General features: G+C 41.0%; 1 protein-coding gene across 1 annotated transcript; it reads right to left on the reverse strand.

The window, feature by feature from the left end:
- Positions 1 to 806: 806 nt before the first annotated feature.
- On the reverse strand, positions 807 to 2,951 carry IL22RA2 (interleukin 22 receptor, alpha 2; the record flags this gene model as incomplete). Its single annotated transcript, XM_010186459.1, has 3 exons — positions 2,855 to 2,951; positions 1,784 to 1,934; positions 807 to 985 (listed from the first exon to the last, which is right to left on the reverse strand). Coding segments are annotated over exons 1-3 (427 nt in total), but the record flags the coding sequence as incomplete, so codon positions are not given.
- Positions 2,952 to 13,862: the final 10,911 nt, after the last annotated feature.

The raw sequence follows: 13,862 nt of genomic DNA on the forward strand, positions 1-13,862 counted from the left end.
GATTCTGTGATTCTGTGCAGCCCCAGGGATTTGGGAGGAAGGACAGCAGCTGCTCCACACATCTCTCCAGGAAGAGGAGATGGCACAGGGTGAGATATGCTGTTGCTGCTGCAAGGTACTGCTTCATGTCAAAGTTTGTGGTTTCATCTGCACAAGCATTTGCATTTCAGAGCTGTGAAGTCACCTGTGTTGACATTCACAATTCAATTTTGCATTGACCAGTGAGAGAAAATTGGTTAATTTACGGCAAACTTAGTAGTAGGTACACCGGTACTGTTCAGTGTTCTGACAGTCCTCCAGTTTCTAACACACTATGGCATTACAATGACTGGACTAAATAAAAGTATCCTTTCTAAACACACTGCAGTCAGGAAAACACATAAATGCTAAAAGAATGGTGCCCATGCAGCTCTCTGCTCCCTTCTCCCTTTTTCCCCTCAAGCAGAGAACATTTTCTTCTTTTCCATCCTGTGCTCAGTCCTTCCAGAAGTTCCAAAAATGGCTGAAAGTAATTTGTGTAGTTCCATGCCTTAAGGAAGCAGTTGCATTAAAGGGAGCCCTGTGTTTCTGATCCCCTAATTATAGATAAGTGGCTACTTATCCATAATAGATTGACATCCAAGTGTGGGGAAAATTATTTTACCGCAACCCTTCACCTAGGAGTTATTGACTCGCAACTTCTTTTGGTACAGCTTCGTAGCTAGAAAAGGATTACTCATGTTTGCAAATAGCTAGCAGAAATTATGTATTCTGTGCCACAGAAAATCCAATTCCTTTCTCAGAGAGACCCGTATGTTTGTACTTACTCTCTCGCCAGGGAGTGAATCTGCAGCTGAGGGTCCAGTCGGAATAGACGTCAGCTGAGGCAGCTTTCACTCTGCCATAGTAAGGCTCTCGGATGTCAGAGGTCTCATTTGTTAGGTCACAGATGTGGCTTTGAATCCCCCAGCAGTCGTCTTTGTTTTGCCACGTGCTCTGCCCATACCTATGGAGAAAGAGGAGGAAGGTTGTAAGCTTTAGCTGTTGCCAAAAGGGTCCATACAGATTATTTTAACCACTCATTTTAACTTAGTGGTACTGCCAAGCATTTTGCCATGAAAAGAAACACTTTTCTTCAATTTGATGGCAGGGAAGATTGATTTCATAGGCATTTGTGAGCTACAGGTTTCTGTCTTTTCTGAAAGAAACCTAAAGCAGAGATGTAGATCACCAGCCTCTGCACGCTTGCCCCATGGGAGAGGCAGGTGAGCTTTGGCTTAGCTGGTGTGTTCAGTGATGGGCAGAATGCTAGTTTCCACCAACTAATTTCTCAAAGGTGACTTCAGGTGCTCACCAGGTGCGTCAAGAACAGAAGCATACCTCCTCTGAGGACCAGCTCCTAGAACTGCTTCAAGTTTGCCATGTGAAGCACTCTCCATCACTGACTTAGGCAAGGTGGGCCACTGAAATACCCTAAATGTCCTATTGCAGCCGTACCTGATCTAGCTAGACCTGCTTTAGGCTGGGGGTTGGACCTGGTGACTTCCAGAGGTCCCCTGCAAACTTCCCCATTCTGCAGAGTGTGTGGCTGGAGGTGCTTGTTCCCTGCCTACCTTGGGCTTTTCAGGTGCCCCTTACAGGCTGCGGATCAGCACAGCAACAACAGAGAGCTGGCAGCCGAGCAGGACGTGGCTGTTCCCCACATATGGGGAGAATGTCCCGTGTCACCTGAGAAATAGTTTCGGTGTGCCAAGTGGGGATGGGCCCTGAAGTGGCAGGAGGCTGGAGTTCCCCTAGTACTTACGTTTTATACTGCACGAAGTAGACTGTGTCTCTTGTCTCTCTGGCCCTTCCAGGCTGCCAATGCAAAGTGCTCTTGAAGTTTAATGAGCGAAACTCCACCTTCTGTGGCTTAATCAAATCTTGCAGGTCCTGATTTTCCACAACTAAAATAGCTGCAAATAATAAGGACTGATAAGGTAATGAGTCTGTGACTGACACACATCTCCACATTTAAATAAAAGGGTACTGCTACAGCTCATTAGGCTTCCTCACCAGCATACTGCAGGGAAATGAAATATCTGGATATCATGTTCAAAACTTTACAAGTCACAAGGATCAGATCTAGCAGTTACAGAGCGAACACATTCAGTATTATGAAAGGAACACTTCTATGTGGTTTGGTTTTGCTTTGTTGGTTTTTTTTTTTCCACTTTTCCTTAGCGAGTTTACTGCTGTGAAAGATGCCTGATGGACATCCCAGGAAACTAAACCTACAGATCAGTTCACAGAGCCTGCAGTTAAGCAGCTACATCAGTAGTTAAAGCTGAATGCTCTTTCCTCCACATCTCAACTTTAACCTGCAGGAATTATAGCTGTTTTAACAGTTGCCACAGCCATGTTTACCAGCTCTTGCCTAATAAAAAAATAACCTGAGATTAACTGCTTTTCCAATCTGAACTTCTGGAAAAAGCTGCCCAACAATTTTCAAGAGAATCTGTTTGCAAACTGTGATGGTTACAGATGACAGAATCAGTTAACAACATCTCTGAAGCATCTAAATCCTAATATTTTTCTGGGTTTAGTGACCCAAATGACTCTATTACTGCAGCTTTATCACTGGCATATCACAGAGTCAGATAAGACTTGTACTAATTGAACTGAAACTGGTAATACAGCTATGAATAAATTCAATAGGCAACATGCTGGCTTTAGCTGCATTTCAGAACCTTGAAGGACAAAATAACAGACTAATCTGGAAATGACAGGACTTTTGAAATGCACTGGAGATTTTTTTTTTTACTCATTCGGAGATTCAATAACAGACCCAAGCCCCCCTCCTCACAAAGGAAAAGAGCAGAAAGCCTTTACTTACTGGTTATCTCATCCTGAATCAGGTGCATCAGTAAGCAGAGGGAGGAAAGCGTGATCCCCCTCATGCTTAGGAGAGCAGCTCCATGACTGAAGAGCATCTCTCTTCCTCTTGGTTATGACTTATGAGGAAGTAATTGTTAAACACTCCAGAGTTCCCCTTATTATCAGCGGTTTCCAAAATCCCCGGGTTGGCTTTGGTTTAGTTTAGCTGAAAAACGTTTGAGTTGCTCTCAATTAAACACAAGCAATTGTTCTTACTTGGCAGCTGTGGTCACTCTGAAGTTTGGAACTAATTATGAAGGAAACCGGCATGAAAAAGGTCCTTTTTCTTTTCTTTTTTTTTAGGCACTAATTCCCAAATGATGTCAGGCAATATTACTTTACCTCATAAATTTGTCATACAAGCGTGCTTGCTTGCCGTGCTGAGATTTTTTAAAAATTTATTTATCTATTTATTTATTTATTTTCCAGCTTGCTAGCCATTCAGAGCCAAAGAACACAAATTTTGCTGCAAAAATGTAAAAGACCTACCCATGAGATGTGATCTGATTTGGTGGCCTGTCTTCAGGTCATCTGCTGGTGGATGGAGATTGGAGGTGTGTTTGTGGCAGGACATCATCTATGCATATATCATCGGAGGAAGGAGGGGCTGTGAAATCGCTGCCAGTCGTGCTGCTGGGCACCACATCCACACCATGCCGACTGCTGGAGAGAGGGCAGCTCAGTGTTGCCAGCATCTGGGCAAGGAATGGTGAGGTGAGCCCAGCCCATCAGGCCAAAGTGCATTGGGCCTTCAGACTGCCAGGCGTCCTAGGTTCTGACTGGTGCGGGTGTGCCGCGATGCTGTCTGCACAAATACTGACATTTGTTGCTGCTGTCCTCCAAATCCTGCCTTTCCAGTATGTGCACCCCTGTGAGCCTGACCCCAGGGCTGGGGATGCAGGGGGTCTCTGGTGAAAGCAATCTCATTCTGTGTTTGTAAAGGCTTGAATATTACATGTGTGCCTGCCTGGTGGGAGCTGGGTTTTGTGCTCCTGGGGTGTATGGAAAGCTCAGATGAGTCGATTGCTGGCAGTGACCATAGTGCTGCTAGAGGCAGCTGGGAGCCTGCTGGCCTTTTTGAACAGACCCACCCCTCACTCTTCCCGCCCCGAAAACTTCCCGGTGCTGACATCCACGTGTAATTCACCACTTGTGCACCAGTGTATCTGGGCAAAAGTCAGGATGCATTCTCCTTTTGCAAGTTCACGTTGACAAGCAAGAAAAGAAAACACAAATTTTGTATGACAAAGTGCAGCACTACATAATGACACCCACTAAAGAAATAACGGTCATGAAGACTACCTTTCTGCAGAAACAAAAACTTGCCTAACAATCCTCTTTACTTTGGGAAAAGATGGAAGGAAAACACCTGTCAGATCAAAAAAGGTGAAAGTTCTGGTTCAAATGAAGGTATTTTTTATTTAAAAACAACCAATTATACTCAGCATATTGGACAACATCTAATCAAGAAGCTAGACTCCATCAGATTCATGGGCACAGGCTCTCAGTTCGGCTGATCACCTATACCTCACTATCCAAGCACTGAACCCTCAGCAGATATATTTGAGCGCTAGATGTGCAGCTTTGAATAATTAACTAATTAATCCAATTAAGGGAATTAAAGAACTGAGAAAAAAAATGCAGAAAAATAAAACCCCCAACAAAGTGAAGGTAAAAGGCAGAAAGGCCACCCTGCCAGCATGGGCTGGGGAATTTTTATCTATCCATTTCCCAAACACATTTTCAAAATGCAATGACCTTTAAGTAGTTCCTCACATCAAATGTGAGTAGTATTTCATCATGTTATATGAGCTCAAGTGTGGTAATAGGGAACTTTTATAAACCAATCACCAGACTGAAACGTCATCCAAGTTTAGTCACACTTGTCACAGGTCTTGTATTAGCTTACTTGGATTGTACCAACACACCTTCCCATACCCTGCATAACAGCCCATTGCCAGGAGTTGAAGTCTGGAGCTTTGTCAAAATCGCTTTTGATGGCGTTTCCTTCTACAAATGCAGAGCTGAGGGCCAGCCTGCCCAGTTCCACTGAGTTTTGCTCAAAGGCTGTTCTGCCATGTGGCGAAATGGCGAAAGAAATGCCTATCCCAAGGAAAAACTTGGGGTTTCCTGCATGCTGCACCCTGATAGCACTTTATCTGTAGATGACTTTGCAGTCTGAAGTAATCGGTAACTCTTCACATAACTTTTGTGATATTGAAATGTGCTGGTAATCCCCAGGTTATCAGCAGCCGCAACACTGTCCTACTCATCAACTTCAGTCATGCTTCTTCAGTGCTTTGAGTGGTACAGTCAAACAAGTACCAGCTACACACACATACAGATATGTCCATACAGACACATCTTGAGTTTAATAGAATATATATAATACATTTTAAAATTTAAACATTTGAGGAACATTATAGGATGGCATGCACTGCAATGCTATTTAAAATATAAAGAAAAACATTTTAAAAATAGTATTGTTTAAGAACACTGAAGAGTACTTTATGAAGAAATGGAAAATGAAAATGTATTCCTTGCCCCAGCAGAGTTCACATAAGTAATGGTACTAGCTCTTCCTAGCTTACATTTAAGCATCTTTTTTATCCAAACCTTTGTGAAACAGCAGTACTGATGCTTCTGTGAACAGACACCTAACTGTTGGCATGAGAATATTTTCCTTTCCTGGAATAAAAACCTATCCAAATGCTGGGTAAACAGATTTCTTTCTCTTGAAGATTGGATATTGCTACACAGAGGTAAAAGTACATTCTTGCTGGAAGCTGCCTGACTCATCTGGATTGATAGCATCTCCTCGATAGTTTTGGCTTCTTGCTTTTCTTTTTCCCTTGAATGAGTTGTTTCCCATCCATAGGAGGAGAAAAATTAACCCTGGAACTGCTCCTGCAGCACCACCTTCGGCTTTTCAGATGTGAGTTGCTGATATTTCATTTCCTTATGTTCAACTTAAACATAAGGAAAAAACTTCTTTACTGTGAGGGTGACATCCCATCTAAGTGGGATTCCTCTGCTGTAATTTATGACAGCTGTTTTTTGTGTTTTGCCTGAAGAAAAGTCTGTCTTTTCTGCAAATATTTATATGAATAAATATGATGAAGGGACTCGGCTCCCTCAGACAGCCTTTTACCGCTACAGTGGGGACTGGAAAAATTAATCACTACACACAAAAAAAAAAGAAAAAAAACCCCACAGTCAGGCAGGAGGGACTTTCTGGATTTTTCCCCTCCCCTTCAGGGAAGAGTCATTGCATCATGCACATTCTTACAGAGGAGTTTCTGAGGAAGCAAGGCTGACTTTCACTGCCCAGTGTGTGCCTTCTCTTACTGCCCACAGGCATGAACCATTCAACTCACGCTCTTAAAGGGCTTTGGTCAACATTTTAAAGATTACAGCTAGAAATTCCCAATGCCATAGCTGCACCCTGATAATGAGACATCTGAACATATTAAAGATGAAGATCTGCTGAAGGCTTGCTGTGTAGCCAATCACTATTTGTTCTTACAGTATTTATTTCACAACGTGCAAGACACTAAACTGCACCAGCTTGTTAGTTACCATCACTATCATTCAATAGGAACTGTAGATAATATCAAAACCAAAACTGACTCAAAGCTTTTTATTTAAATGACAAGTTACTTTTAAACTGTCATTTTTTACTCATTTGCAAAGCCATATGGTTTTTTTCCTACTGCTATGGAGTGCTGTAGTTTATTTAAACCCACTGAAAAAAGAGACCTGCTTTTCTTTAGGTTGTGGCTACCTCTCCAAATCATCTGCACACTGAAACTCACCAGCCTGGAGACACGTGAAATTCATATTCTGCAGTTTGTTGGTTTTCCTTACGCAATGTTAACAGCGTAGGAAAGGTGCCAGGCGCTCACTTAGCCAGCAGAAACCACAGATAAGCCTGGAGAAGCACCAACACAAACATTGCTCATGCTTTCTTGGTCCACCTACTAAAGTAAAGGAAGGCTCAAAGCCTGGCAGTGCCAATGCTTGTTCTCTCCAACACACTGCCACCAGCAGTAGCTGAGGCAATGCCTGAAATATTACTGTGCATAGGATACAACCCACGCATTCGTGTTTTCATAGGTGGTGGTTGGAAGTCTCTGTGCCTGATCACCAAAGCGGCATCCAGACCACAGACCACGCCGGGCTGACTCACCACATGGCATGAGGAGGGCAAGAGGTTGGCAGGCAAGCGCTGGGGGAAGACTGATGGAACTGGGCTGCCTGCCTCCACAGCTGTAATCTGGGCTTGGGCTGCACAAGGAGCCAATGGTTCTAGTAGCTACTCTGGGCAATAAAACCTCGAAAGATGCAAGCTCTAGGGGTTTCTCTAAGTAAGGGAAAAAAAGAAAAGGAAAAACAAATAACCCACCAAAACTGCCTTTCACTCATCTCTTCTGCAAGTGGAAGTCTATCAGCATCACACTTCCCCAGCTGGTGGCTGAGTTCTGTGGTTGCCTTTCAAAGTCTCAGTATCATCTCTGTATCATCCAAGGAATGTGAACTCTAGAAAAGGACTCACTTTTAAGAACAACCTTCATCACCAACCTCTCCATATTACTACTGTATTTGTAAAAACACTATAATTTTATGAGCTTTTTTCTTTTAACACTGTATCTCAGATCTTGTGTGGGTACAGTCTCCTGCCATTCAGGAATCAGACAGAACCCTCCACACTCAGCACAACTCGTTTTCACACTTTCTCAGAGGTGTTAGTTTCAAGTTTACTGCAGCACGACCATTTAACCAGAAAATTTAGATAGTCTTGCAATACTTACTTACCAAATAAGCTTTGTTCCATATCCTTTTTCTTACAGGAATTGAAATTTGGAACCTCTCAAATAAAACTGCTAGTTTTGCTGCACACCCTGGAAGCAGATAAAGTCACTCAGTAATTAACCACGCAAATCTATGGTGTTTTGTTCCAATTTCAAGTCAGATTTGTGGAGGGAACAGGTACTATACTAATGCCTGATACAAGGCCAGACTGATTCCTGGGATGAATCCACATGGAATAAGGGGCTGAGGAACGGCAAAGCCGCTGCCTTCTCGAATGTGCTTGCACAGCCCTCCAGCCACCTTTTGCAACCCTTCCTCACCTGTCAGAATTTATCTGACATTTAATCATATTTGCAGCAGGTTGCAACCATGGCTGCTGTTACCACAGGCTTCAACTCTACCAAAACTGGTAGCAGAAAGCACAAAACACTACATACAGTCCCCATCTTCTGGGACATGACTGCACACACCCTCCATCCCTCCCATAATTACCTGAGCTGCTATTAACTTGAAAACAAACAAACAAAACCCCAAACACTCAAAACGCCAAAACATAGCACAAAATTCATATCCAGAAAGAAAATACAGTGCATTAGATTTTTATTCTTTTCACTTTGTATTTTCAATCTGGAAGGATCCTATATACTCTTTGTGGAGGGTATTTTTGAAAGGGCATAAGTTGTTTAAGCAACATTTCTGAGTTTGTGCTACTCAGGAGATGATGGCATGGGAAAAAGTCAGATCAGACTTGATATTGCTTACTGCTCTACTGCAGACAATGTTAATATTTGACAACAGCAGGATTAATTTCACAGTACACATAGCAAACTGGTTGGCAGAACCATTTGATTTGCCTGCTCAACATCTGCTCCATGTGTAATGCATTTCCTTAATGTGTGGCTGGACAACAGAAAATAAAGCTTCTTTGCCCCAGAATATATGAAAAAATAGTTTTCAGCCTGATCAGCTATCATGTCACTGTCCAATTACACAAATGGGCAAGTTAGAAAACATGAGAGTGAGAGGTGCATTCAAAAGACAAAAACCCCTAAAATCTCAGGAAAGAAAACTGTTTTGACTAATTCATAATGGGTTAATCTGAACCCTAATGCATTACTAAAACTCAAAGAATCCAGTTTATAAATTCCAATGTATTAATTCATGCAGACATGTTATAAATTCAAGTTTCTCCATTTATTCTGAGTCTGCCCAGTCTGCACAGCCATTTCTAAGAAAATCTGAATTTTTAAGGTATGACTGTTCGTAGTAGAATCAGCCCAGAAAGAGCACTACTCAGTCTTAAGAAGTTACTTGGAAAGGGTAAACATGTTGGTCAGGAGTAGAAAATGTTTTAAAAGTCCACCTTCTAGATGTGACAGACAAGTGAAAATAAAATTCGTCTAACAGTAGCCTACGTTCTTTTGGGTAAAGTAGCATGACACTTAAGAGACAAAGAGTTGATTTCCAATATATGTGTATATATCCATATGTTTATATACATATATATATTTCCAAGATATGTGTATATATCCATATGTTTATATACATATATATGGATATTTCAACAAATGAGAAGTGACCTTAGTTTAAAACCAATTTATATGCTAATACATCTGGTAAGTAGAATACAGTAACTGGCTACACATAATTACACACACTTAGGCTATACAGATCTCCCACAAAGTGTTTTCTATTCATCTTCAGTAATGCTCAAGCATACACGTGTAACACGATCTGAACAAGCTCCAAAAGCAGACTTAGTCTTCAGTACAAAAGTAAGAAAAAAGTAAGCATACACATTTGTCTGTGTTTACATTTAACTCAATGTAAAAAAATTTCAAGTTTACAGTATTTACAGTATTGATATTAGTTACAAATTTCAGTCAAGAACCAAGGTATGTTTAGCAGACCCATTGTGGATAATTAAATTTCTGAAGTCTGGAAGACTTGCATTAAACATTAGAAAATACTTTCTAGGGATAAAGAACTCCTAAAATAAATTGCCTAATGGGGTCATGGAGTCTTTAAACAAACGTGTAGGAGGAACAATGCAGTTCTGGTAAGAAGAATGAACTGTAGACCCCTGGAGGTCCCACCTAGCCCAATGACTGCATCCATTTAGAAAATATAGAAAGTGTATTAATAAACAAGGGTTCTACAGTTAAAAGGACTGAATTTTTAAAAACCACACTAAAGAATTCTATGCAGGTCTCTTATAAGATAAAAGACACTCTGGTTTGTTGTTTAGGGTTGGTTTTCTTTTGGTTCTTTTAAGATATGCTGAAACTATTAATTTGAACCCAGTACAATAGCTCATACTTATGAATACTAAACTGTCAAAAGGCACCACTTCAGAGCAACTGGTTATTTCTAGCCTTGAGAAACACAGCTCTTCTCATGCAAGTTTCTTTTCCTGTAATCTTAACTAGTGAACTACACAGTGAACCCATTCTTGTCTCACTGTGGTTTCATATTTTCAGCTACTCACAGCTAATAAAAGAATCTGGTGCTTTGCACGCCCTTAAACTTCTTTATTTCATAGTTACAAAACCTGCAGGTTGGCCTGAGCAATTTAGACATCTAAACTATCCCCATGATATTTGCTACTTGCGAAGTACACAGGACACAGAAGACATACCTGCAGGGAGGGTGATAATTCAGTGGCTTTTGTAATGACAGTTCGGAAATCTTCAGAAAAAAATACATTTAACCCTGTGATAGTTACAAGAAGAGGTCAGTTGGGTGCAATATATATGCATATATATGTGTATATATATGTTGTACAGCACAAAACACTCATACTCCTGTGCTTGATTTTCAGCTTACAAAATAGCAGCACCTTTCCATTATACATAACTAGCCGCCAAATTTTTTTCCCGTATGCTCATGATTTATTTGTGTCATTTCTGACTGATCTTAACCACCTTGTCCTTAATTCTACCCTAGAACCTGGCTGGACTCTTTTACTCACATAAGACTCGATGTGACTTGAAAGATTCAGGCCAATGTACAACATAGTAGCATTGCAGGGGGAAGAGAAAAGAATCTGAGACAGTCACTTGGTTTTAAAAGGCATCTCTCTGCCCTCACACAGAGAAAGTATCATTCCTCTTCCAGGGTGGCAATAAAGGAAAACCTTTCAGAACAGAAAGCACTAAGTGATCTCTCAAGTTCACACAAATCTAAGAGGCCAAGTCTTAATAAATTTCCTAACAGCACCAGGGTTTCAACACACACTGTTAAGAATACAAATCTAACATTTCCAAGAAATTACGTACTTCTGACAGAATAGGTTTGGTGCAGAATACTGAAAGGAATGACTACTATAGTTAATTCCAGATCTTTTTGGAGAACAACTTCTTTTTTCCTTTGGACAAAAATGACAGAAGGAAAACAAACTACCAATTACAAGATGAAATACTCCGAGCAGTAGCAAAGATGATACTTACCAAACTGGTCAGAGACTTCTTCCCAAAAAACAAGCTAATCTCACAGTTTCTAATGCCCTATTTCTCCCTTCTGAGCCAAGTTTAGAGTTAAACAATTACATGTATAAAGTCCCAAGATATTTACTGCAGTTTGCATTTATCAACAAATCTACAAAACCTGAAAGCAATGATATCAACTTCAAGCTCAACACAAGACACAGCTGCTCATCTCCTTAGAAGCCAGACTGCTGAAAACATGCTTCAGTGGTAAACCATACTATTAACTGAAAAGTCAGTTGAGTTGAAGTTCCAAGTGCAAGTTAATTCTGATTTTCAAAGCTTTCTTGTATCACCAAAAGAGTTATTTTCTGCACTTCTGCAATGGAGATGTCTACACACTAGCAAAGCCTAAGCACTAAGTCACCAGCATTACCTTCTAAGAACTCAACCCAACACACAACAGTGGAAGAGTTACTGTGCGATCTTACTACAGCTGAACAAATACAGAAACAAATCATAGCCAGCTAACGCATACCAAAACCTTTCCAGTTGTGCTGTCCATCACACAATAACTGCCCACCTCTCCAGTCTGTCTAGACACCTCTGGATAGCATCCTGTCCCTGTGGCATGTCAACTGCAGCACTTAGCTAGGTATCATCTGCAAACTTGCTGAGGGTGCCCTCGATCCTACTGTCTGTATCATTGATAAAGATATTAAACAACACTGGTTCCAGTATGGATCCCTGAAGGTCACCACGTGTCACCCATCTCCATCTGGACATCGAACCGTTAACCACTACTCTCTGGATGCAACCACCCAGCCAATTCCTTATCCACTGAACAGTCCACCCATCAAATTCATAGAATTTGAGAACTGGAGAAAAGGATGTTGTGGGGGACTGTGTCAAAGGCCTTGCAGAAATCCAGACAGATGACATCTATAGCTCTTCCCTTGTCTACTGATGCAGTTACCCCATTATAGAATACCACTAGGTTGGTCAGGCAGGACTTGCCCCTAGTAAAGCCACACTGGCTGTCTCGAATCATCTCCCTGTCCTCCATGTGCCTCAGCATAACTTCTAGGAGGATCTGTTCCACGACCTTCCCAGCCACAGAGGTGAGGCTGACAGGCTGATTGTTCCCAGGGTCCTCCTTTCTACCCTTTTCAGAAATGGGTATGATGTTTCCCTCCTTCCATGGACTCCACCTGACTGCCATGACTTTTCAAATATCATAGAGAGTGGCTTGACAACTGCATCAGCCAATTCCTTCAGGACTCTGGGATGCAGAGGATCTGTGAGGAGAGATGTTGCCAGTGAAGACAGACAAAAAAGTTGTTGAGAATCTGCCTGCTCCTCGTCTGTGGTTACCAGCTTGCCATTGTACATACCCGTAGAAGTCCTTCTTGTTATTCTTTGCATCCCTTGCCAAGTTCAGCTCCAGCCACTCCCTGGCCTTCCTGACCTCGTCCCTACACAGCCAGGGAGCATCCCTATGCTCTTCCCACAGTACCTGTCCCTTCTTGAACTGTCTGTGCAGTTCCTTCTTGCCTTTTAGTGTGGCCAGCAGGTCGACTCAGGCATTCTGGTCTCTGCCCTTTCTTGCTTGATTTCTATAACATGCAAACATTTCTGATAATCCTACAAAAAGAGTCTTTAAAAACAAAGACATAATTTTGTACAAATGCACCACCCTGTATCTGTAAAACATCCTTTTTTTTCCTGAACTTATCAAGCTTCAATAAGAACCACTGCAAACATTTCCTACAAACAGAAAACGTCCATCAAATCTTAATAAAAGGGAAATAACTGGATTGCAGGCATCAGACTCAAAATTAAATATATAAAATAAAATCTTCATCTTTGTTTTCAAAATTACAAACTCATGCTACAAAAGCCAGAGGGCTGTCAGATGACAATAACTTATGAACTACAACTTACCACACTATTTTTCTATTGTCTTGAGATGTAATTTTAGAGAGAGGAAATTTGGTGTAGTTCCTGAATTACATCATAAAGAGAGGACAAATGGTAGTCATTTTCAACCTGCTAGAAAACATGTTTGGAAGAAGTCCTGATGATTTCTATTTTTAAAAAATCATATGGTTCTAAGAATTAGGATAAAAATGCCCTGGAGGAAAGCAGGCTTTTGAATTTTGAGAAGAATGCATAATTTTTTAAAGAATTTGTTCAACCACCCATTGCACACATTTCTTTTCCAATGACAATCAGCCAGCATGCTAATACAGGAGTTATCCAGAATGTGAAATAGTTACATAATGTATCCAGGTGATCCAGATGCAGCTATACACAAATAACAATACTTTTAAGAATAGCTTTTTTAGTCACAGGACTTAGGTTACAAAGGAAAAGTCTATAATTTACTCACTGAAATGTACAAAGTAATGGTCCTGGAAGCACGTACTTCTAGCCCTAGAAAAGACTACAAACAACTGCTTCTTGGCCATGGACTCAAATTCTTATCATATACAGGAAAAGGCATTTCACTTAATATAAAAATATTCCTCAAGAAAAAAAAAAAGACAAGCAAGAGAATACCTTAAATAAAGGCAAAAATTCTCCAATATTTCTTGCATATCTCCATCGTAACCAAGTGAAGGACTTTTTAAGCATTATGTTCATCAAATTAATTTTGGAAAGGATTTGAAACAGAAGGGAATAATGATACAGCTGCTGCTTCATACTCCTTAATGAAGTCTGTTCTCT

The sequence above is a fragment of the Mesitornis unicolor genome, unplaced genomic scaffold (assembly GCF_000695765.1).
Source record: "Mesitornis unicolor isolate BGI_N332 unplaced genomic scaffold, ASM69576v1 scaffold22726, whole genome shotgun sequence".
NCBI classification, from domain to species: Eukaryota; Metazoa; Chordata; class Aves; order Mesitornithiformes; family Mesitornithidae; genus Mesitornis; species Mesitornis unicolor.